The sequence below is a fragment of the Pezoporus wallicus genome, unplaced genomic scaffold (assembly GCF_028554395.1).
Source record: "Pezoporus wallicus isolate ANWC-B61680 ecotype Strahan unplaced genomic scaffold, APGP_CSIRO_Pwel_v1 contig_8542, whole genome shotgun sequence".
Classification (NCBI taxonomy): domain Eukaryota; kingdom Metazoa; phylum Chordata; class Aves; order Psittaciformes; family Psittacidae; genus Pezoporus; species Pezoporus wallicus.
This window is the reverse complement of record NW_026640148.1, coordinates 2,169,815-2,193,549: the sequence shown is the minus strand read 5'-3', so window position 1 is coordinate 2,193,549 and position 23,735 is coordinate 2,169,815. Positions and strand designations below refer to the sequence as shown.

Below are 23,735 nucleotides of genomic sequence, written 5' to 3'. Positions count from 1 at the left end.
CAATCTATTCTCTCGCTATGTGTGTGCATAAGCAGAGATAGCAAGAGCCCCTCTCACACACTATTCTCTTTATATATACATGTATATGAATATATAGAGGCATATATACATATATAGACACAGATTGGTCACACACCTACTTTTCACTCTTATGTAATCATATATACATATATTCATACGTATACATATGTGTAACATATATGGCTACACATATAGGTGTGTGTTCTATATAGCTTGCTGTTTTCACACACGCTTCTCTCATAACGCATGTAAGAGTATACAGAGAGCTGTCAACACAGCTATCTTCCTATATGTAGACCCCTATATATTTATATAAATACATGTAGACAGACAGCTTCTCACTCACACAGTTATACAGGTCTCGCTTGCTGTATACACACATATATAGATACAAGTATATACCTAGCTATTGGGGGTGGGCAGAGGTAACAGTCTCTTCCCCCTTTGCCTTTGTCCATGTATACATATACACCAAGAGAGCTGTTCAGAGAGCTGGTCTCACACATAAGATCTCCTATATATATATAGGTATGTGTATATATATATATATAAAAAGTATATTATATACATATACACATGCACACATACAGATACAGTCATATAAACTTCAAGAGTCCTGTTCCCCCCCCCCCCCCTTTACCCTTGTCTATGTGCATATACATACACTGATGTTCTCACACACACTCTCATCCCTCCCCTGTACGATCTCTGGGGGTCCTAAATATATGCTCACATTACATAAGCTTATGTGTATCTGTGTGTAGAGAGGGAGTGATAGCTATATTCACACACACAATGCTCTGTCTTCTTACAGCTATGTCTCTATAGATGCTTCTGCATATACACAGACACTTCACACAAGTAATCCTCTTTATATATACTTGCATAGTTAAAGTGCTGATCAAACAGACACAGAGCACATGCGAGCTGTTCACACACACGCAGCATTCTTTCACCACATATATATATATATCTATGCTTAGAAAGGGACCTTCACACACAAGTTCTGAGAGAGAGATACATATATGTATATACAGAGAGAGAAAGCTGTTCTCACACACACATACATAATGCACATATGGAGGGGAGAGGGACCCATTCACTCACCTCTCTCTGCACATATACCTATGCATATATACATACACACATATATACATATATACACATATATACACATATACACATATACATATATTACACATATATATACATATACACGCACCAAGTGAGCACATACTTGACACAAACACACAATACACTTTCTATATATTAATATGTATAAGTTAATAGAGATTTATGTGTATATATATTAATATATACTTTTATATATTACAACATATACAATCATAGATGTTCACACACATGGTATCCCCCATCTATATATACTTGGAGACACACACTCTCTGCATGTATATACATAGATACTTAGAGAGTGAGAGCTGCTCACACACATACTCATGCTCTACCCACATGTGCATACATACATACATGAGCATGCACATGCAGTAGTCATACACTTAAACAGGGGAAGTTTGGATTGGATATAAGGAAGAAGTTCCTTATTGTAAGGACGCTGAGGCACTGGAATGGGTTGCCCAGGGAAGTTGTGAATGCTCCATCCCTGGAGGTGTTCAAGGCCAGGTTGGACAGAGCCTTGGGTGACATGGTTTAGTGTGAGGTGTCCCTGCCCATGGCAGGGGGGTTGGAACTGGATGATCTTACGGTCCTCTCCAACCCTAACTACTCTATGATTCTATTCCCATACATTCTCCTACAGAGACTTTATTTACTTCTGTATGTAACTAATGCATTTTCTGTCGTTCTCTGAATGACAAGAACTACACAGAGAGGGGCAGAACGTGCCCCGCACACACATCTGCACCCTTAAAAATGCAGGTGGGGATCCCCTCTCCTCCACTCCATCTGTAACGTCTGGGCTGCATCTGCATGTATGCGGGTACTGATCTCCATTTATGTTCTCTGTCTGTGTAGGGAGAGAGCAGGAGGGAGCCGGTCATCCCCCGTCTCCTAACGCACACGCACAAATCCCATCTCCACTGCCAGTTCATTGATGTATTTATTTATGCGTCTGTTTCTTCTTGCATTTCCTGTCCCCACCTCCCTCCATCCCTCCCTTGCTCAAAGATGAAGATACCTAAACCACACACACACACACATGCACCCCCATGCATACGGCCTGTTGATGTATACACAAAATACAGAGGAACATAGAAAGAATATCTTTATTTACATATATACCACACACACCTGTATATTAAAATATATGGGGGGTGTTTGTGCGTGTAGACAGAGAGAAAAGCTCACACATGCACACACCCAAATAGAGGCCTTGAAGTATGATATAATTTCAAGTGTGTCTGAGTGTGTACGATCATCTCTGCCCCTCCATGCATGGGGTGAGAGGCAACATCTGTACATACACACACGTTCCTATGTATGTATATCTAGCTATGTATCTGCATCTATACCTACATTTTCTCTATACCTCTAATCTTACCTGTGTCTATATCTACATCAATTCATATTTAAATGCTTAATAGCTATGTATGAATATATTTACATATTGATATGTACATGAAATCTATGAGGGCAGCCATATCTATGCGTGAGCTCATTTTGTCTCCTTCTCTGAATATACCTGTATGTGAAGAAATAAACACTTGCCTGTTGCCTGTGTGTGCACGAGTGAGCCTGCAACACACGTGTCTCATGACCAGAAACCTGTGGCTAACACCCCATGTGCTCCCTGAGCCCTGGGATCCGTGTCTGTGTAAGGGTGCTGAGGCAACACATGCTCCATGGTCCTGCTGGTGCCCGGGTGCAGGAGGTTTGGTTGTGCTGTGGGTCCAGTGCAGGCTGCAGTGCAGGACACGTCTGGCCCCCAAACCCACCCGGGTACCATGGCTGAAGCCTGCTCCCAGCTTTCCCACCTCCACATCTCCGTGCTGTTTCCCACGCGCCAGGTTTTGATGCTACCCCCAGCCCTGCAGCACAGACGTGGTTGTGATTCCACAGCTTCCGCATGTGCCCCAGCATCTCACACAAGAGAGCTGCATCCCAACCAGCTCCAAGGCCTCGGTTGCTGCCCAGCCACGGCCTCAATAGTTGCACCAGCTTCACCCACGAGCCGGGGGTTGTAGCTGTTGCCCTTGCTGTGGGGTGAGGAACCGGTCCCTGCCCTCACGGCAGCAGCTCCATCCTCACGTCTCTCCCCTTTGCCTGGTCAGGACATGGGCAAGGAGCAGAACCAACCCAGCAGCTGCTGCAGGCTGGGGACAGCTCAGGGCCAGGCCTCCGCCACGCTGTGCCCCACAGCACAGCACCCCTGCACGTACACACCATTGCACAGAGGTCAGCACTGAAGTAAAAGCCATGAGGGGCCAGTGATACTAGGAGTGATTTTAAGCACGCTGCAGGGACCAAGAGCCAGGGCAGCTTATCCAGCCAAAGCAGGAGGTAAACATCAGTTATTCCTCCCCAACTCAGTATGCTGCACAGTGGGGCTGTATCGACAGCAAATGCTTTAGATGGAGAAGGGCAGAAGGTCTGAGCCTTTCAAACTGATGCAGAGGAACAGAATGGCACCAGCATGCATTGCCACGGCAGAGCAGTGATTTGAAACTGATGGGAGCAGCAAAAGCCCAGTCAAGTGAGAGAAGTGTGATGGGACAAAGCCATAAAATAGAACATAGAGCACAAAGACTGTGAGCAGGCTCTTGAAATAACTGGCCTCATTTCTGTTTTCCATCTTCCTGCAGGCACAGGAGCAGTGAGCTCAGCCTAAGTGCAAAGAGAGGGGCATGCCCAGCATCTAGAAACTAAAGGCTTAACCCTGACTTGGCTGGACCAAGGAAAGGTCCTTACCTGGCTCTCGGATAGCCAAGGCCTTGCTTCTTCCTTAACTGCTGAGCCAGGAAGGGCCCAGCCTGCTCCTCAACCGTCCAAGAGGAGGGGAGCAAGAACTGCATCTGGAAGCCACAGACTTTATAGCAAGGAGGAAGCACAAACATCCTTCCATTAGCAGGCACTGGGATGCTGAAATGGTGGCGAGACAGAGGAAAGAGGCATGTTAGTGGAGGAAAAAAAGAGAGTCAGAAACAGGAGTAACCAAGAAGGTTTGTTCTTGTTAAGTTTATTGGCATCATGTTTGTCTCTTTACATAAGAGCTCAGCCTACGTACTAGAATGTAGACCTCTGGAAAACAGGTAGAAGGGCTCCATTTAAGCAAGCTACAAACGCAAGAACAAATACCAGGAAGAAAGGAAGAGGAAAGGGACTAGATTGCCAAGTTTTTCCATACCAAAAATCCAGATTAGCAGTCAGTAAGAAGAAAGGGAAGATTCAGTGTCCAGGTCATTCATCAAGAAACAGCTACCACAGCACCGGTGGGAGAGTGCTTCACCCACAGCACCCAGAGCCCCCGCGACACCTCAGCTCCAGCCCCTTCCCACACTCGCTCCAGGATGTTAGGAGTTAAGCAGTCGGGGAGTGAACAAATGAGGTCGTTTCATAGCTGTATTTAATTTGAAATCCAATAATCCAGTGTGCACATCAACGCTGTTCTGCAAATCTGACCATTTGGATACAAGGAAGCCAGACAGATTTTCCAGGAGATGAAGCCCTCCCAGCCTCAGGCCAAGGAGGCTTCCCCTAGCTCAGCTGTACAGAACACTGCCTCTCTGGACCATGTGTTACCACCACGCTGCAGTTCCCAAGTGCCCTCCTCACTTCCTACCCAATCTGTGTTTCAGTACTTGACCATGTAAATTCAGGAATTTTACACTAATTTATACATTTTTAATTGGTTGCATATATTAACATGTACTATAAGATTTCTCCTAAAGAAGCATTACATAATACATGGATACTGTAAAAAGATCTGATTAGTTAAAAGTAACAAGCATTAACAGAGATACATACAAAACTCAACCTAGTTGGACTGAGTGCTGAGCTTGCGATGAACTACAGGTAACCAGCCTTTCCAGCTGCAGCCTTCACAGGGGAAAACACCAGACACTTAAAAATGTATGAACTTGTTACACAGATTACCTGTAAACAGTTTCTCTCCCTTGGACACCTGGAATTCAATTCAGTTCCAAACATACATAAGAGTTTCCATTTTAAACTAAGAGAAAGGTCTGTTACCATGAAGTGTGATGGGATGTGTGGGGAGTGAGCTCTGGGGTGCAGGGCTCAAAGATGCTCATGGGAGATGGGGGGGGGTTTGGCAGCTGGAGATGGAGATACCTTTAATTTCGTTTTAAACACAGGAGAGGGGCTGTGTGTTTGAAGGCCTAAGTGTGATATTCGTTTGTGAAGGACTGTGCTCAACCCCTGCCTCTCCCCTCAGCAGCTGCAGCTCTCTGCAGAAGCCTTCACTCGGTCGTTCTTGTCTAGTTTGATGGGTTCGGGGAATTCGTTGTAAAGCTCCACTTCGGTTTCCTAATGGGAGAGAAGAGAGGAGTCGGTGTCACGGCTCTGCAGGCAGCTCCTGGCATGCATGGAGCTGGGAAAGCCGCTGGTAAGCAGCGGAGCTCAGTGGGCAGGACCAGCACAGGGCACCCACCGGCCCCCTCAGTACCTGTTTAAGTGCGTTTCGTGCAATCGTCTGGAAAGCCTGTTCCACATTGATGGCCTCCTTGGCACTGGTTTCAAAGTAGGGGATGTTGTTTTTACTGTAGCACCAGGCTTGTGCCCGTTTTGTGGTGACCTGGGTGGACAGAGAGCAGCATCATCACCTTCAGCTCTGCAGGAAAGGGTGTTTATTCCCAGGGCAAGGCCAGAGCCCCTTCATACCCAACCTGAGCTGAGGCAGCAGTTCTGGCCTCATCAGAACTACAGCCTTGATACAGAGCACAGGAAACTGCTGCCCACCACCAGACACATTGAGCCCCATGATAAAGGAGCACGACACCTGAGGAAGGCCACAGGGCACAGACTGCTCCTGTATGCCCAGAGCAGGGACTTGCTCCCATAGGGGTTTCTCAACCCTTCTGGAGGAGAAGGGAATGAGCTCCTGGCCCTTGCTGCTACCCAGGAAGCTGCTGCAATCCTTCCAGCAGCAGGCAGGAGCGTGCTGCACACATGGATTGACCTCTCCAGGCAGCAGGAACTTCCCTGGTGCTACAGAGCAGCTGAACCACACTCAGGGACCTCCCATTCCTCAGCTAACCCCCAGAGCTCCTGCCAGGTCTCCCGCTTCAGCACCTTCCTCAGAGGAGGCCCCTCAGCCCCAGCACTCACTTGTCTGTTTTCTAGGTCAATCTTGTTTCCCAGCACAACAAAAGGAAAGTTCTCGGGATCCCTCGGGCTGGCCTGGATGAGGAACTCGTCCCTCCAGCTGTCGAGGGTTTTGAAGGTGTTGGGGGCCGTGACATCGAACACCAGCACGCAGCAGTCTGCTCCCCTGTAGAAGGCAACTCCCAGAGACTGAAATCGCTCTTGGCCTGCTGTATCCCAGATCTGGAGTGAAAGACAGGGCAGATAAACCAGCTCCGCTCTGACACAGTCAGTGCACAGTTAGAGCAGTCACTGCAAACCTCCCCACCAGGCACCTACAGCCCCCAGCTAGCCAGAGACAAGCTCCTGGAGGCACTAAGGACCAAGAACCAGAAGCACCATTCTAAAGATAGGTGTTTAACACCCTTTTTGTGCCCAGCCTCAGCAAGGTGAATAACCTAGCTTGGGCCAAGCAGGACACAGGTATCAGGGCTAGCAGGGGACCTGCCTGCAGTGCTGGGGGGCACTTGGGCACCAGCACAGCTCAAACACTCCTCTGGTGGCTGCGACAGGACTTCTGCTGCCTTGCAGTCAGTCTCACCAGAGAGGTGAAAGCTTAGATACTAGAGACATAAGCAGACTTGCAGGTTGACCACTATATCCATAGGACTCAGAGCACCATGAGTAGCTGATCTAAGCAGTCCTTTCCCAGCCCCTTCCACCAGGGAAGTGAATTTCTCTAACAAGATCTAGTTTATGGACAGTATCAAATGCTGCTCTTTTAAACTAGGCCTGGCAAAGCTGCTCTCAGCTGAGGCCAAGCTGATCTTTGCTTTCCCTTGTTCAGCCCATGCACAGATCTGTAGGGATGCCCGGAAGAGTTCAGTGCAAACAAGATCCACACCCTGTACACTGACCACTGCATTGCTTGGGGCTGCACTGGGGTAGCATAGTAGTCTATGCAGCCAGGCACCCCTGCAGCAGGGAGCAGGGTCTCTCCTTACCTGCATTGTCACTAGCCTGTCATCCACCATCACCTCTTTTGTGAGGAAATCTGCACCTATCGTGGCCTTGTACTGGTTACTGAATTTCTTGTTCACATACTGGTTCATGAGTGAGGTCTTTCCCACCCTGTACAGAAAGACAAAAGAGACAATGCAGGCTGCTCCTTCAATAGTGCCTGAATTAACCACCCCAAATGGAACAGCCCTGTGTCCCCTGCCTTCCACCACAGCCTCCTGGCCCTTCAGGCAGGGGAAACACACCCACCTCTCTAAGAAGGGGCTTTTACAGCAATAGATACTGAGGCTACGTGCCGAGTAAGAGCATTAGCTCCCTAAAGACACAAAGGATTAGCACCTTGAGAAACCTTGTTGCCCATCATAACATGTGCTCCTTACCAAGGGTCACATCACATCATGATCATGGGGGCAGTTTTGGAAGAAGATGAAGCACCCCAGAGAAACCCACCAGAAACCTGCACCCTCTGCAGAAGGAGGAGGTGGAGGAACAGGATCTCAGCTGGGAGCAGCTCAATACACACCTGCCAGGCAGCCAGAGGTGCAGATCCCCCACAGGGCCAGTGTCCAGGCCCAGCTCCCCTCTCTGGCTGAGAAACACCCTCTGATCAGCAGCCTGCCGGGCTCAGGGGTATAAATAAGCCTCACGTCATGGAGTCAGGTTGCAGCCAGCACAGCCAGTAACCTACAACAGGGAGCAGCCTCCCTGCTCAAAGCACACAACAAAGCTGCTCGCTCCAAGGGGCCAGGTCACACAGGAGCTGAGCAGATGGCTCTGTATAAACTGTGTGTGACAGAGGCAGGGTTTGGAGATTGCTGATAACAGTTTTGGTTTGCTTCTCCTTTAAGGGAAATGCTCCTTCCAACCCCCCACATGCTCCCTGCAGCAAGGCTATTCTATCTGCTATCCACTTCTGCTGCTGGAGAGGTTTGCCCCTGCCTTTAATATTGTGGCAGGACTTCAAGCTGTTAAACTGCAGGGACACAATCAGGACAGAGGGCAGTGCCGAGGTCTTAAAGCTGTAAGATAACACAGCTACTTGGGACTGTGCAATCTCTCCCACAGGCACTGCCGGTCTCTAACAGCACATCCCAGCTCTCCCGTCAAGAGCTGGATGCAGACTGGCAGGCTAAAGGCTCCTCCACTTACCCGGAGTCCCCAAGGATGATGACTTTCAGTAACACTTTCTTCCTAGAAGTCATCTTTTACACTGGAAAGGAAGCAGAAAGGTCCCATCAGACACCATCAGCACATCACTCCTCCAGGCAGACAGCACCAGGTTCACAGACTGAGAAATCCAATTCCCAGCCAGGAACCAGCAGCTCCTGAAGCCACACTCATCAATTCAAGGCTACACTTGGGCACTAACCATGTGTTTGTCCATTTCATAGGCAAGGCCATGTCCAGCCAGTAGCAGCAACTGAATACCAACAGGGAGGTGAGCCAAGCACTCGTCCTTTGCAGCACCAAGCGTAGCTTGGACCCCATTTCCAGGCTGTTGTGGGGGTTTACCAGCCTAAGCCACCTCCCTTAGCTTTGCTGGAGGTAGAGCAGTAAATAACACACACCAGCTCCCAACACAGGCCAGTTCTTACAGGCTACTAAGTGAGAAGTAAGCAGAGATGTAGCTAATGCCACACTCAAAGCTTTTTTGTGTTGTTCAGTAGTTTCCTAGTAGAAAAAGAGGAAAACCAGGGGCTTCCTCCACCTTCCAGGTTCAGCTGAGAAGCAGCAGCTTTCAGTGGCAGCTGTGCTTTGTGAAAGCATTGAGGCCCAAGGACACACTGGTTGAAGTGGTCACACAACCACACAGACCCACCTGAACTACAAGTGCTACCAGGTGCTGAGGCTTTGCTGAGAGCATAAGAAGTGAGCTGCTGCCACCTCAGCTCCGGTGGAGGGCAGGTCAGGACACAGAGACAAACCTCACAAGTCCATCTATTGCTGTTAGACCATGAGGTGCTGCTCACACTGTCCTTTAGTAGGTGTTAACAGACACCAGAGAGTCTGCACAGAACAGGCAGGAACACCTCCTTCCCAAGGTTCACTGATCCCCCTGGACCAGGCCTGGACCTGGCCAAGCTAGAGCCAGCTCAAAGTGGTCACTGCCCTGATAATCCCCATTTAATCTGCTTCTGCTCTCGCCAAGACCCCCCCTACTCCACAGCTCGTCTCCTCTATGGCTATGGAGAGAACAGACCCTGTAAGCTCCTTCAAGCAGACTGCACCTCCTGTGTTTTCAAGGCACGCAGCACAAGTGACACTTGTGACAGCCAAGCCAGAGACTTCTGCAGCACAATCAGCTCAGATGGAGCAAGCAGCAAGAGAACAGAGCTTTGAAACAGCCTAAACACATCTGTGTGCACTGAATTGTGATTCAGGTTCAGGTCCAGCGTGAGAGTTCCCTGTTCTCCTCAGGACAGAGGAAAACAACTCACCCTGAGGTAACTGTTCCAGAGCTCAGCACATGCTGTTTCTATTTTCTCCATGTGTTTACAGTATCACTTGCCACTGGCTGCTGCAGCTCACTGGTTCCTGGTATTCCAAGCAGCTTTGGACACGCTGGCATCAGTTCTCCTGCTCAGGGAGGGATTTGCAGAGCCCTAAGTTACAACACTAACTCACACTGCATGCTTAGCACCAAAGTTCAATACAGCCTCAAGTCCCTCTGTGAAGGGAGGAACTGCTGTGTCAAGTCTCATTACCTGGGAAGCCACTCAGGTGAGCAGGCACCTGAAAAGGGAGGAAGCAGAGTCAGAGCTGACACTGCCTCTTGTCATTGCTGACCCACCCCATGGGCATGAAGGGCTATTGACAGCTCAGCAACACTGCTCAGGTGAGACACTGAGCTTCCACCCCGGTGATGCAACGGATATGAGCCATGGCACAGGAGGAGCTGCCTCAGCTCGGCATTTGTTTTGGGCCCGGAGGAACTCCAGTCCTGCAGGGGCCAGCAGTGGACACGGCCCAGGGATCCTCACCACTGCTCTATTAGTCTTGATCAATGCCGCTTTAGAGCCCAAGGAGCGCACAGCTTTAGCTCGCAGAGCAGGTTTGAATGCCTGGAGGAACAGTTAGTGCACACAAGCAGTTTCTCCAGTCACACCTGTAAGAAACACTACTGAGCTAAGCTGAGCTGTGCAGGGCTCCCCATGCTAAGAGAAGCTCAGCTTGAATCGAGATGAAAACTGATAGTGCTGAGTCAGTGCACCCAGGACTATTCTGCATTCTACATGCAGCCTGTCTTGGTTTACACTCGGGATGACTCCTCCAGAGCAGCATCCTGCAGCAGCCCACAAGCCCTTCAGATGGCAGTGTGCTCACTCAGGGCCACAGCCAGCCCCAGAGCAAACGCTTCCTCCTGCATAGATACCATGGAGAAAAACCTGTTTGTTAAGATGGGATCCAAGACATCGGTTCTGGTTTACACTGTGTGAAATCTCCTGGAGCTCAGACACAGCCCACTCTGCTCCGGAGCCAGCAGAACCTTCCCATCAACGAGGACACCAGTCAGCATCATTCCTCCTCCTGGCTTAGCTGGTGCCAAGGGAATGACACAGCTGCCTCTGACACACAAGAGGAGCTCTTCCACTCAATGTTTACTGCCCATCCCTCTAAGCCAGCAAGCCATTAACACTAGGCTGACCCTCATAAGACTAAACCTGGGACAGCATGCTCATGCCCACCCTGGAGCAGCAAGGGGAAACCCCTAATACCTGAGCCCCAAAGTGTTACTGGATTACTGATCCAAAAGGAAGAGCCAAACTGTCCCATGAAGCTCCATATTGCTACAGCTCCCCAGAAGAAGAGAAAATAAAGCCTATGCCAAATCTCATTAGCTTCTCCCTTGTTGTTTCAAAGTACAGTGCAACTACCCTTTCACTTGCTGTATTAGGTCAGCTGCTTTAACTCAAAGCAGAAATGGATGGGTAAGGATTCCTCAGGGATGTGAACGTTTGTCAGGTCACAATGCAAACATATTTACATTGGTACAAGCAAAGAAGAACAGGAGGGTGCACTGATGGCCCACCAGGTCTCTGAGATGAGCTAGCCTTTAACACAGGAACACCCTGGGAAGTTGCTGATGGGCAATTTTAGTGTGACAGTAGCCAGCCTTGGGGGGAATCTCACCTCCATGGAGGCCAACAGCTCCCCCAGGCAGCAGCCTGGAACCTGCTGGAGCAGTCCTTGCTCTTGCAGCTTTGCAATTGAATAGCTCAAGTCACAATCTTAACCAAGGACCAAAGTGTGTTTATGCAGGGGCTTGAGGAACTGGGGACACTTGACCAGGACCTCTCTGCTCCTACATCTACCAGATGCCACCTACATCCTCTGCTAGAAACCAGCTGAGCACCGAAGCAAGGCTGCACCTCTCACCTTGTGTGCTTTGCAGGGTATTCAGAGAAGGCTGACAGGGCACAGAGCAGTAGGTAAGCAAGCCCCAAGCAGAGCTGAACTCCCTGTGGCACACAGGACACCCCGCTCTGCTCCCCTGGCCCAGCAGGCAGCACAAGGGTAAGGAGGTGTTGCACGAGAAGGCACATTTGGATGCGGAGCACTGCAGGTCTGCTCTGGGTGCTGTGGATAAACAGAGCATTCACTTCACTACATTACAGGACCCCTTAGCAACAACCCCCAGTCATGAGAAAGCCGACGAGGACAGAGCAGTACCCCACTGGTGACAGCCTGAGCAAAGAGCCATGCTTGAACACGGGGAGAACTTTCTGTCCCAAAACGCAGCTCTCTGTGTTTCCCACAGAAGCACCACATCTGCTCACTGTTCTCTGGCATGGGGGAGGCTGCAAAACACTCAGGCTCTGTGCTACACCAAAGCGCTATTTTTATCCTCCCCCTTCCAATGGTTCTGCATTTCTTCAAGGAAACTGAAGCTGGAAGAATGATTCAGGCCCAGCTCAGTCCAATTAAACCAGTTCCTTCCCCAAAGCAGCAAGTTCCCCCGCACGTTTGGCACCTCAGGGGGGTGGGTGCTCAGACCTGTGGGTACTCAAGTGAGAGGCCACTGGACACTTACCCTAATATAGGATGACCTGATGGGCACATCTCACTTGCCCCACGGTCACACAGTACCCTGCCATGATTCAGCAAGCCAAGTTGAGCTGAGGCTTTGAGTGGACACATGCATTTGCTCCAACCCAGCTCCCCTGAAAACACCTCATCCCAAGGAAGGGCAGAGGCTGTGATCACCATGAGCTGACTAGGATCACAGATTCCCATTTGCACTGCCCAAGTGCCCAGCACCCTGTGTTGAAGCCTCAGCCTCCAACTGCAGCAGGAGCTCAAGGTGGAGCTGGACATCCCCTACTTGCATCCTCCTGCATGATGCGAGAGCCCACAGAGCAGAGCCCTGTCCTTTCAGGTGGGAAAGAGGGGAGCAGCAGCCAGAGGACCATCAGCAGGGCTGGTACTTTCACATGAACATGGCTTCAGAGGGGCCAGGCTGCCTTTAAAGGAGAAGCTAGAAATAAACCTGCCTTTGATTATTTTTGACTCCTTACCAAACCGGAGAGCTCTACAAGCTGAACAAGCACATAGCATCCTCTCACCGACTGCTCCAGACACACACACAGTTTCAGCAGCACGCTGCCCTGCACTGACAGGGCTGCACCAGCAGGACAATGCCTTCCTCCGCTCCCACAGCGGCTCCAGCAACAGCTCAGCTTTCCCAGCTGGCTGGAGGACCCCAGCTAGGGAAGCCTCACACTCACTGGGGACATGTGCTGGCTTTGGGCCTAAGAAGCAGATCAGGAGCATCCTGCCATTTGAGCTGACAACTCACAAGAACTGCTGTCAGTGGTCTGTGTTTTAGGGAAACGGGCTCCTCCACTCCCTGCAGCCAGAGGATGATGAGAGGTGCTTCCAGGCCCCACTGAAGCACCACAGAGCAGAGTCAAAGCAAAGCCCACACCAGAAGCAGCTGGCAAGACCCTCTGTGACAGCTCCGCAGAAGGGTGTGCTGGAGCTGCTGCTCTAGCAGTGCCATCTCAAAGTGCTTTCCACGTCCTTCCTCCCCACGCACTCATGCTGCTGTTCTAACCAACACATTCCCTCCTGCTGGTGCCCAGCCAAGAGCCCGAGCAGGGCTCATCCTTCCCTCCTCAGGAGGATCAGTGAGCTCCTGCTGCTGCCTGCAGCTTCAGCATCACTCGGTGCCTTCCCCATGAGGCAGGAACCACCTCAGCTATGAGCTGATTTGCAATACCCTGTGTAAAACCTGCTACTGCAAGTTGTCAGGTGTAGGTACATCCAGTGCCTCCCACCCCAGAGCTTTAAGCCAAAAGCTTTACCTTCTTGGAGAACAGCCTAGAGCTTTAGATGCTCACTCGCAACTGACACGGCTCAGATCAAAATAGAAGCTTAAAGCATGTTTCAGTATCCCAAAGGAATCGGCTTTTTAGACTACAGCTGTCTGCAGTAAGTTTCCACCTCCTTGCGAGGGTGGAGTTGAAGCCTCCAGTGCCAGAGGGGCTGCTCTAGGACCAAATGAAGCTCAGGAATCAGCCAGCAGCTCAACCACATGCTGCCAGTTCAGTTCAGTGGCTGCTTCAGCATGAGCACCAGACCCAAGCTGGTGTGACACAGTGCCAGCAGCCAGCTGACGTGGTTAGTGAGCTCGCTACCGGGTGGAGATGACACCAGGCCCACCACACACACACACACACACACACTCTCTGCTCCTGGGTAACGTGCTCTTGAGACAGTGCAGTGCTAAAAGGAGAATGATGAGGCAGCATGAAGGAAACCCAGCTGGAAAGCAAAAGCTTTGGAACAGTTGTGAGCACAAAAGGCTCTCGGTGTGATCAAGGAAGCTGCAGAGCCACTGCTGGGGGAGATGCTCCTTTTGATGGCAACGAGGTTTTAGCTTACCTCAAACACACCATCAATCACCAGCCGGAGGCTCTAGGATGCATCCCTGCTGTGGACAAGGGCTCAAAGAGCTCCCTGGAAGAATATACAACAATAGCTAGTGTGCCAAAGGGCCCAGGTGACACAGGGAAGGCACAGGCAATGGTGCTGGCAGGAGCCACGGCTGCAGTGGAATCACAGGACATGCATGTGAGCAGGGGTCTCCCTGCCTGAGCTCCCAGCTCAGCTCTCTCAGGGCTCCCAGGGCTGCGATTTGGAGCGCTGCATTCCTGAGGCACCGACACAAAGGATTAGGCAGGCTTACAGCCCAGGTTCCCAAAGCAAGCTCTTCAGTCACAGCCTCACTGATGCACAGCCCTGTTGCACCTCCCAGCATTCCTCCAGGTCAGAGCTGGCTGAATTGCGACTCTACCCTAGAGAATGTTGAACTATGCAGGGCCAGTCCCCACCCGACATCCAGGAAGGTGTAAAGCTCAGAACCTGATCTCTGCCGGTTCAGATATCACAGCAGCCACCTCCTCTTGAGGTGATATCATGCTGATCTGACATGGTTTGAAAGTGGGAGCAAAACAAGCACAGAAATGCATCTGCTTTCAGTACCAAGGCAGATGTACCTCTGCATGGTTAGTCAGACCACCAGTATGCTTAGAGCAGTGGGAAAGGTCTGGAGATCATTTCTTGCTAGCTACAAGAACGCTGCTTTGCCCTGACTGCTGCTCAGCCCAAGACTGCAGCAGCATATGTACGCTCTTCAGGTGACAAACACCCTGAGCCAAAGGGAGGGGAGTGCAGTAAGTGTCCCTTGTGATGCTAGATCACCATCCCGGATGGATCACTTTGCTCCTCACCATCTTGAGGACAATCACCGTCATCTCCACAGCAGGTACTTGGAGACTAGATCTGGGTGCAGGAAGGTCCTCGGAGCTGATGACACACATAAGAGCAGGATTCCCAGACAAAGCCAGGGCTGCTGAAGGAGAAGCCATCAGGTTATAGGAAGGCATCTCTGTGGGAAAGCCAAACCCAGAAGCCTCACAGAAAGCTGGATGTTCCCAGTCATGGAGCTTTAGTCCACCAAACCCTCCAGCAGCTGAAGCCCCCGATACCACAGGGTACCCTCCTCCCAGGAATGGGCAGACACACACAGAGCCCTAACAGGCTGATAGCAAGTATCTGGAGATCTGCAGCTACCCTCCTTTTGGAGGCTCATGCTGTCATTCAAGACTCAGTCCTGCTGTGCCCTTGCCTCCCAGGAGGAAGCGGTTCCTCTGTAAATCCCTGCAGGATCTCAGGTGGTTCCCAGCTGATTTTCCCCAAGGATGAAGCTGCTACAAGCACAGGCATGCTTACTTTAACACCCCTCCCCCTTGATCAGAGCAAGCTCAACTTCCCCTATTCTGCCCTGGGGGAGACAATCTCAGGATGTGGGAGGAGAGCTGAGCACATTGCTGGCTGCTGGGAGACTCCAGGCAACAAGCCATGTGTCTTGACTAAGGGCCTTGCCTACGCAAAGCACTTCAGCTCTACCAGGATAGCTTCCATGTTGCCATGCCTCTGATACCCAATTAATAACACTGATTTTAATAGTTAGCGTCTGTATAGGATGTGCAAAGAGGGGAACAGCAAAACACTTGTGGAAGTAATCAGGGAAATAGCAAATTACTTCCAAAGGGGGGGAACTGATACTGAATTGAACAACTATTTCATTGTGTATAAAGACAGTCATGGACAAGGCTACAAGGACTCAAGATAAGGAAGGCTGCAACAAGAGGACCAGATGTCTTCTCTCAAGTCAATATGGGCCTTCCTCCTGTCAATAAGGCCTGAGAAATAGGTGAAGAGCTGGAAAAGCAACAGCCAGAGGTTCTAAATCAGCCCAAACAAGAACATTTAAGTGGTGAGACTAAACACACATCCCTATGTCCTTAACTAATGATTGCTATAGGAGAGTAAAATGAGTGGGGGCATTTCTTCCCCAATCACTACAACCCCAGAGACCACTCCTCACATTCACAGCACCTGTACTGCAGCCTTATCTGCCCAAATGACTATATGCCATAAGGAACAGGAATTGGGTTGGCATTTTGTGTCATGATGATGGATATGTAGAGAATAAAGGTGCATCTCCTCAACTCAAGCAAGACAAACCTTACACTAACAGGACATGCTGAGTGCCCATACAGCCTGGGTTACACAGTCATGTACCAGCCTCCTGGCACCCAGGCACCAACCCGCAGAGCCACCCAGCAGTTGAGTAGCCTAATGTGACCACCACTAGCCCAGCCCTCAGGTCAGGCCACCCCACTGAACACCATTGCCCATTCCTGCCTACAAACCAAGCACAGTGCCAGGAGCAGATGGGTTTCAATCTTCGTGCCCAGAATTCAAGGCTGACCAATTCCAAACTTCACAAGTTAGCCAAGCCCCAAAGAAACAGGAAAGTTGTCAGATCTTTACGAGATCTGACTGTGTTTTTCAAGTACTTTGAGATTAATTTCTAGTTTTGTCTACAGCTTCCCAAGGTTTCACACATTCCTGTCATGCTTTCAGTTTCAGAAGCACAGATAGGAGTCATTAGATAACCCCTGCAGGTGTAAGCAAAGCACAGCTCTTACACCTTGTCACTGGTAAGCAAGCCTTGTTTATCTGCTCCTGGCTGCTGCCTTCTCAGAGGCTGGGCAGGAAACAAGGGACTGAAGGGAGACTTTGACCAAGGTTCATGCTTTCAAGTCAAGCAATAGCCCCCAGGAGCCCTGCCAGACCCTGTACCTCACACCCAAGATCCAAATGAGAGAGCATTTTATCTCCCTCAACACCAGGAGCTTGATAGAAGGGACAGAACAAATACTGATGGGCAATCTATCACCAGACAAGCAGACATGGAGAAGTAGTAAAAGACTAACACTGATGGCAAAAACGCCTTACATCCCTTCCAGGAGGTCCTGTTCTCAGGAATGAGTCTTTAGAATGGAGGCTTCCTCTAGGGACAGGCTGCAATCTAAGAACTAATCCCTGCTCTGGGAGCACAACTCCTGATCCCACACACTCAATGCCTCTTACTATGCTAATGGAGTCTGCAGAGCAGGAAGGACCAGTATTTCAGTCCCAGGATGGGAATGTAACAGGTAGCTTGCCATGACAGCTGAGTCAGTGTCTAGCAAGGAATTCCTACTGAGGATACTCAGTTTCAGACTCATGCTTCATGCCCTCATACCTCTTGCACAGATCCTGCATCAGTACTTTACCAGCTCAGCTGTTCCGATGAAGCTCCACAAGGACAGGACTAAGTGAGCTTCAGAGAGTGGTAAACTGCATCTTCTTGTTGAGGGGGAAAGGAATAAGGCCTGGACATGCCTCGGTTACAACCAGCTTGCTGCTCATGCTTCAGGTACTGTACTGGTATGGACTTCAGATACCATGATCCATGTCTGGGAGCTGAGAGGAAGAGCAGGTTACAGAGCCAAGTGACCCAGCCCACTCTAGGGAGGCAAGCACCAAGCAGGTTACTCTCAAGAGGATGCTGCTTCCCAGCTGGAGAGACATCAAGGGCTCAGATAAACTGGCAGCCCCAGCAGCTCCAGAGAGCCTTGAAGGCTGCCTGCCTCTGCTTTGCTCCACCACTCCACCAGCCCAGCCTGTCTGCCAAACGGCCAGTGTGCAGCCATAGAGGACAGACTCCAGAGAAATGCTGTTTTCTTAACTGACAATATAAAGACCTGATGGATTTAAGAATTTCTGCTTTAAGCTCATGCAAGTACAGTTAGATAGTTAGGTAGAGTTAGTCACCTTGTGCTGAAATTTAAGTAGAGAGGCAAAAGCAAATCACTCAAGTGCCTTTCAACCACACAAAATCCCAACCTGTGCCACAAGCCCCCACTTCAGGAGGCGTGTGCTGCATCTGAGGTGGGAGGGAAGCCTCACTGCCCTCTGAAACAGCCTCGGGAGCAGGCGCCAAGGCTGTTGGGGAGCAGTAGTAAATCAACCCGCTCAGCGGCCTTGAGGAGCTCGCTTCCCTGTCACTGACCGGGAGGCAGCGGCGGGGCTGACACCGCGGCCGAGGCTCGCTGCCGGCACGGAGGAGGAGCAGGCTCGGAGCAGCAACAATGACATCACCCACCCGGGCGCACCTCCCAGCGCGGTGGAGGCCGCCGCAGCGCAGCCGGGCTCGGCGCTGCGAGCCCAGCACGGGAGCGGGGAGCGCGGCAGGAGCCAGGGATCCCTCCGGTGCTGCTCCCGTGTGCAGCCCTGACCTTGGGCTCGGCCGGGAGCTCCTGACAAGGGGCACTTAAAAGGAAACGCTCTTCAGTAGAGCCCTGAGCTGCGGAACTGGTGTGTGAGCACTGCCCACTGCACTAAGCACCCACGCCATCACCTCCGGATTGACACCGCAGAAAGTGACCCTTCTGCCCCCACAACCCACTGCACACGTGAGGCACGGCCGAGGGCAGGCTGTTACACACCAGCTCCGAGGGATCATTTTGGGAAGCTGAAGGGGAAAGCAACTGAGCTCCAACTCATTGGGCAATTAGCCTGCAATTATCAAAGCAGCACTGTGCAAGGATGGAGCACTCCAGCATCTGGAGGGTGCGGGGCTGCTGTCAGACAACAGCTACAAGGTGGTAGTGCTCAGGCTGAGCACTTAGGGACGGTGTTACCCAGACTCCCTTCCATCAAGGCAGCAAGCTTTAAATCACTACAGTTCTGCAGGGGTACCTTTGTCCCTCAGGCTCTAGTAACAAAGACTTTAGAGCAGCTCAGGTCACAGCTGAGGGAAGCCCAGCAGCCATTAGGGAGCACTAGCAGCATGCAAGCCGAAGGGTCCATACTCACCAAATGCTCAGTTTATTTCTGATACTGAAGAAATTGCTATATTAGAGCAGCAGGGACAGCCACCAGTACGTATCTATGTGCCCACACATCCACCACTTCTAGAGAACACAAACGTCCAAGCACCCTATTCCACATCCCATGCTCCCAACCCCAGGCTCGCCAGACACCACCTCACACTGCAGCATTTAAAACACACCCTAATCAAGCACAAGCCATTTTGTTTACAGCCAAATGTTAGATTCCGCATAAAGTAGTCTCATTTTCAGAGAGAAGTCAGCCCAAAATCCCATACATGTTGGAGACAAAGTTATTTATAGTGTAGCACAGATGGTTTGATTGTAATTGTCATGGTTCCTCAAGGACAAGCTTTGCCAGAGATTTGCTCCAACAGGTAACTCACATGACCTTCCAACAGGAGAGCCTTACAACTGGGCCTTTAAGAGGGCGCTGCAGAAATTGAAGCTGGAGCACCTCTTGCCTGGAGCAGCTCTGCTCTGGAGCCAGGCTGAGAGCTGGGCTGGGTCAACCTGGAGAAGGCTCCTTAAGGGGAGACCTTAGAGCAGCTCCAGTGCCTAAAGGGGCTCCAGGAAACCTGGAGAGGGGCTTTGGAGAAGGGTCTGTAGGGACAGGCCAAGGGGAATGGGTTTAACCTGCCAGAGGGGAGGCTGAGATGAGCTCTTAGGCAGAAGCTCTTCTCTGTGAGGGTGCTGAGGCGCTGGCACAGGGTGCCCAGAGAAGCTGTGGCTGCCCCATCCCTGGCAGTGTTCAAGGCCAGGTTGGACACAGGGCTTGGAGCAAGTTGCTCTAGTGGAAGGGGCCCCTGCCTGTGGCAGGGGTTGGAGCTGGAGAAGCTTTAAGGTCCCTTCAACACAAGCCATTCTGTAATTAGTAAGGTACTTGAGGCCATGGACCATTGTGTGACATCACAAGGAAGAAGAAAATTTAATTGCTGCTGCTGCCTTGCATCCTACCAGTTATACTTCTCCCTGTATGTTGAGAGCAAGAAGCCACTATTGGATTCAAAAGTTTCCCTTTCTGAGGGGTCAGATTAACCCCACCTTATGGCTTTTCAACACCAGGAGTGGAGTAGTAACATAACAGCACCAAAAAAAAAAAAAAGGGGGGGGGGGAAGGCAGCAGTGGAAGGAGCAGCATTAGAGCTGCTTTGGATTGTGAGGGCTCAGGCCAGGCATGGTGGGTCTACTCATTAGTCCATGGAGGTCAAGTCATGTGTTGGGTCAGCTGTTGGGAGTCACAAGGGGAAGGGGGGGAAGACACAAATACACTCGTTCTTCCCAAGTGCACCAAGGAGGCCTCGCTTATTTAACAAGGAATATTCAAATGACTCCACCCACTTTAACCTCAACCACAGCTACTGAGAGCAGGGAACAGGGATTCCAGCAGCCCGGCTCCACCGGGAGCACACAGGGCTGGTACCACCGCAGCCTTCAGGCCCAGCCAGCCCAACAGAGGTCCATAACCATGGACCACCCTCCTAAGGGGAGCTCCCCACTTCCCCAGCGGGACACACACTGTGCAAGGCACTGGCCACTGGTAAGTGTTCGAAGCTCTAAGGCTTCCATGCTGGCACCTATCAAACAAAGAACAGCTTGCCTGCAATTGGAGGCCTTCCTTCTGCCATGTGTTCTCAGTTTACACATAAACCCCTCTTATGGCCGTATCACAACAGCTCTTCATATCAGCTGGTGAGCTTGGTTTTCAGGGAGATAATACACAGAATTCCAGCTCCGAGTGAAAGGGTTTTGGGGGTGCCAGGTAAGACAAACTCATTTGGAGGCTGAAGTTACCTCCCTGTAGATTAAGGCAGGCTTTTTAGAGCTGTTTTACTACTAAAATAACCCCTCTATTTACAGAGAAAACATTGCAGTTGTCCTCAATGCAACAATTATGTATTTCCATATTTATTAGTCTATATATACCTGCAGACTAATAACACAGCTATCATTTAATTTCCCTCATTATACACTCACAACCCAAAGCACTTCCAACATCCACTCCAACACTTCTCAGAACTGACTCAGGCTTTACACACACTGAGAGCGACTTTCGCAATAACTGCCAGGCTCCCCAGCGCCTGTTTTGTCACATTCATCGCTCCCAGCGCCGCCGGCTCATCTTAACGACACCCACCCCCCCCAACAGCACCGCATCCCCCACCCCGCCGCTCGGGCCACCTGCGGGCACCGCCTGGCCCGAAGCACCTTCACCCACCAGAGGAGGCCGCAGCGGCCCCGCACGTCGCAGCCAACGCGCTGTCCCCACTGCAAGCACCGCTGGGGCCGCTCGAAACCAAAGACGAGGCTTCCACACAAGCCTCAAGAAACCCTCACCTCGGGAAGGGCCGCGGGCCCCAAGGGGCTGCGCGGAGGAACCTTCCCCAGGAGACCCCCGCGGCCCGCTGCATTGTGCCGGGGGGAGCTCCGCGCCAGGCCAAGCTCGGCTCGGCTGCCGACAGAGACACAGCGAAGCGCCGCCGCGGCCCGGCGCACAGGCCCCAGGCGCACGCAGCCGGCGCACAGAGCCAGCGCCACGCCGCCTTCTCCCCACACCACCTCGCGGAGGGTCCCGGCGGCAGCCGCCCGCTCCGCACCGCACCCCCACCCCCCCCAAGGCCGCAGGGAGGGGCCCGAGTGGCGCTCGGCGCTCGAGCCGCCAACATCCCGCGCCCCAGGCCGCCCGCTGTCGCGCAGGACCTCGGCGCCGCGCAGGTCTCACCCGGTGCGTGTGCCGCGGCGCCCGCGCAGACCCGCTGCCCGCTCCCCTCCGTCCGCTTTAATGGGCCCCGCCGCCGCCTCCCCGCTTTCACTTCCGCCTCCCCCCGACAACTTCCGATCACGGGGCCCGCCCGCCGCCCGTAACGTCAGCGCGCCGCCCGGCGGGCAGCGGAGGAGGTGGAGGGTCAGGTGGTCGCCGGTTTGGCGCCGCCATCTTGTATGGCTGAGGCCGCACCCGGTGCTGGCACCGGGGGCTCAGTGGGGCCGGGTCCAGCTCAGCCCGCAGCGGAGCCGGGGCTCCTGCGGGGCTGCCCGCACAGTGCCGGGGGCGGGCAGGAGGGACCAGCCTCTCGGAGTGCCTGCCCTGCGGCTGCCCCCGGGAGGAACGTTCACACCCCTTGGGTTTAGAGGTGGCTGGGGCGCCTGGAGACCTTTGAGTAGCTCCAGTGCCTGAAGGGGCCGATAGACTTTCTATCTACCCGTTGAAAGAGGGGAGACTGAGATGAGCTCTTAGGCAGAAGCTCTTCCCTGTGAGGGTGCTGAGGCGCTGGCACAGGGTGCCCAGAGAAGCTGTGGCTGCCCCATCCCTGGCAGTGTTCAAGGCCAGGTTGGACACAGGGGCTTCCACACTCCAGTGGAAGGGGTCCCTGCCCGTGGCAGGGTTTGGGGCTGAAGGAGCTTTAAGGTGCCGTCAACACAAACCAGTCTGGGATGCTATGACATAGAGGATGGGGACACAAGGGCACAAACCTGTGCTATGGGATCTCTTTATTTGCATCTTTGATCTGGAGTGAGGTGACAGCAACGGCATTTGTCAGGGAAAAAATAAAGTACAACCATTAGATACAGTTAAAGGGTTGGTTAATTTGGCTATTGCCCATTCCAAGATCAATGCACAGGCAGGTAAAATGGGTCCGTATGAACTCTCCGGCACCTTAACCCATGTGATGACAGCCACCCTGAGGTACAAGGTGACTTGGAGAAAACTCCATGAACAAACTCGCCAACAAAGTTTTCAAGTTCACAAGCATTTATTCCCTATTGCGGCGCCAGGAGACACGGGGGATAGCTCCTAAGTGTGTCGCTGTATTGCTATACAGGCCATCCTTATATATGAGGCTACACATGAATTATGTAATCTTCCAGAAAGTCTCCCACATGCATACAAAAAAAATGGTGGTCTTTAAGGGTCGTTTACTTCTCCCAACAATCTTCATAACTTCTGGCAGTCTTTGAAGCACCAGCTTAATTAACATACAGACATGGCAATCATCCTGTCCTTCTACTTAATCAGTTTAACTGCTCCCATCCTGGACATCTGCTAGTCCCGGATACTCCCCAGTAGATGTTTACACCACCTTAACGGGTTCATTAACACCACAAACATAGCAATCATCCCGTCCTCCTACTTATCAGTTAGTTTAACTGTGCCCATCCTGGACATCTGCTAGTCCCACATACTCCCCATCCCCAGGTCCGGTTTTTCTATTCTGCTTTTCATACACTTTTCGTACTAAGGTCCTAAGGACCTGAAACTATGTCAACTACCTTCAAGCACCACAGTTATTTTCCATTACAAAGCCATCAAACTTAAGGTTACTTAGAACTGATTACATTGTGCTTTTATGCCTCCTTGTCTCATATAGGACCCTGGCAGCAAGTTCATTTTACCATCCAGCAGTCACTTGAGCATTGCCTTGCGTTGATCCCAGGCAGTGAGTTGTGGCTTTAGTGAGCTCAGGAAAGCAACCAAGGATAAAAGGATTTTTAGAGCTAATTGGAGAGAGAAAAGGACCAAAGCCGCTTACAGCTACATTAAAACAAGTCCCTGGTGAGCAGTACGCAGCACACCGCTGTGGCTCGCTAAGGGACGGGCTGGTTTGCCCTCAGACCTTTGCTCTGTCACCAGGCGGATGTGCCATACATCATTAGGCAAAGGGCTCAGCTCCTGTGCAGGGTGCCAGGGTGCTGTGTGTCACCCGGAAACGGGAACGCTCACCTGGG

General features: G+C 51.5%; 2 protein-coding genes across 2 annotated transcripts; one reads left to right on the top strand and one right to left on the bottom strand.

The window, feature by feature from the left end:
- Positions 1-4,146: 4,146 nt before the first annotated feature.
- On the bottom strand, positions 4,147-21,810 carry RAB7A (RAB7A, member RAS oncogene family). Its single transcript, XM_057417651.1, has 6 exons — positions 21,733-21,810; positions 8,431-8,491; positions 7,266-7,392; positions 6,286-6,504; positions 5,624-5,752; positions 4,147-5,484 (listed from the first exon to the last, which is right to left on the bottom strand). The coding sequence occupies exons 2-6, from the start codon at positions 8,481-8,483 to the stop codon at positions 5,389-5,391; spliced, it is 624 nt and encodes a 207-aa protein (XP_057273634.1). The 5' UTR covers positions 8,484-8,491; positions 21,733-21,810; the 3' UTR covers positions 4,147-5,388.
- Positions 20,479-22,185, top strand: LOC130603747 (putative uncharacterized protein ENSP00000383309). The gene is made up of 2 exons (XM_057417751.1): positions 20,479-20,550; positions 21,160-22,185. The coding sequence occupies exons 1-2, from the start codon at positions 20,479-20,481 to the stop codon at positions 22,183-22,185; spliced, it is 1,098 nt and encodes a 365-aa protein (XP_057273734.1).
- Positions 22,186-23,735: the final 1,550 nt, after the last annotated feature.

Bases quoted from the DNA above. Each gene is read 5' to 3' on its own strand.
- RAB7A (XM_057417651.1), bottom strand. From the start codon at position 8,483: ATGACTTCTAGGAAGAAAGTGTTACTGAAAGTCATCATCCTTGGGGAC. The intron at 7,393-8,430 runs GTAAGTGGAGGA...CTTTCTGTACAG, and splicing joins ATCATCCTTGGGGACTCCGG to GGTGGGAAAGACCTCACTCA. The intron at 5,485-5,623 runs GTACTGAGGGGG...CTCTCCCATTAG, and splicing joins CACGAAACGCACTTAAACAG to GAAACCGAAGTGGAGCTTTA.
- LOC130603747 (XM_057417751.1), top strand. From the start codon at position 20,479: ATGGACCACCCTCCTAAGGGGAGCTCCCCACTTCCCCAGCGGGACACA. The intron at 20,551-21,159 runs GTAAGTGTTCGA...CCCCCCCAACAG, and splicing joins GTGCAAGGCACTGGCCACTG to CACCGCATCCCCCACCCCGC.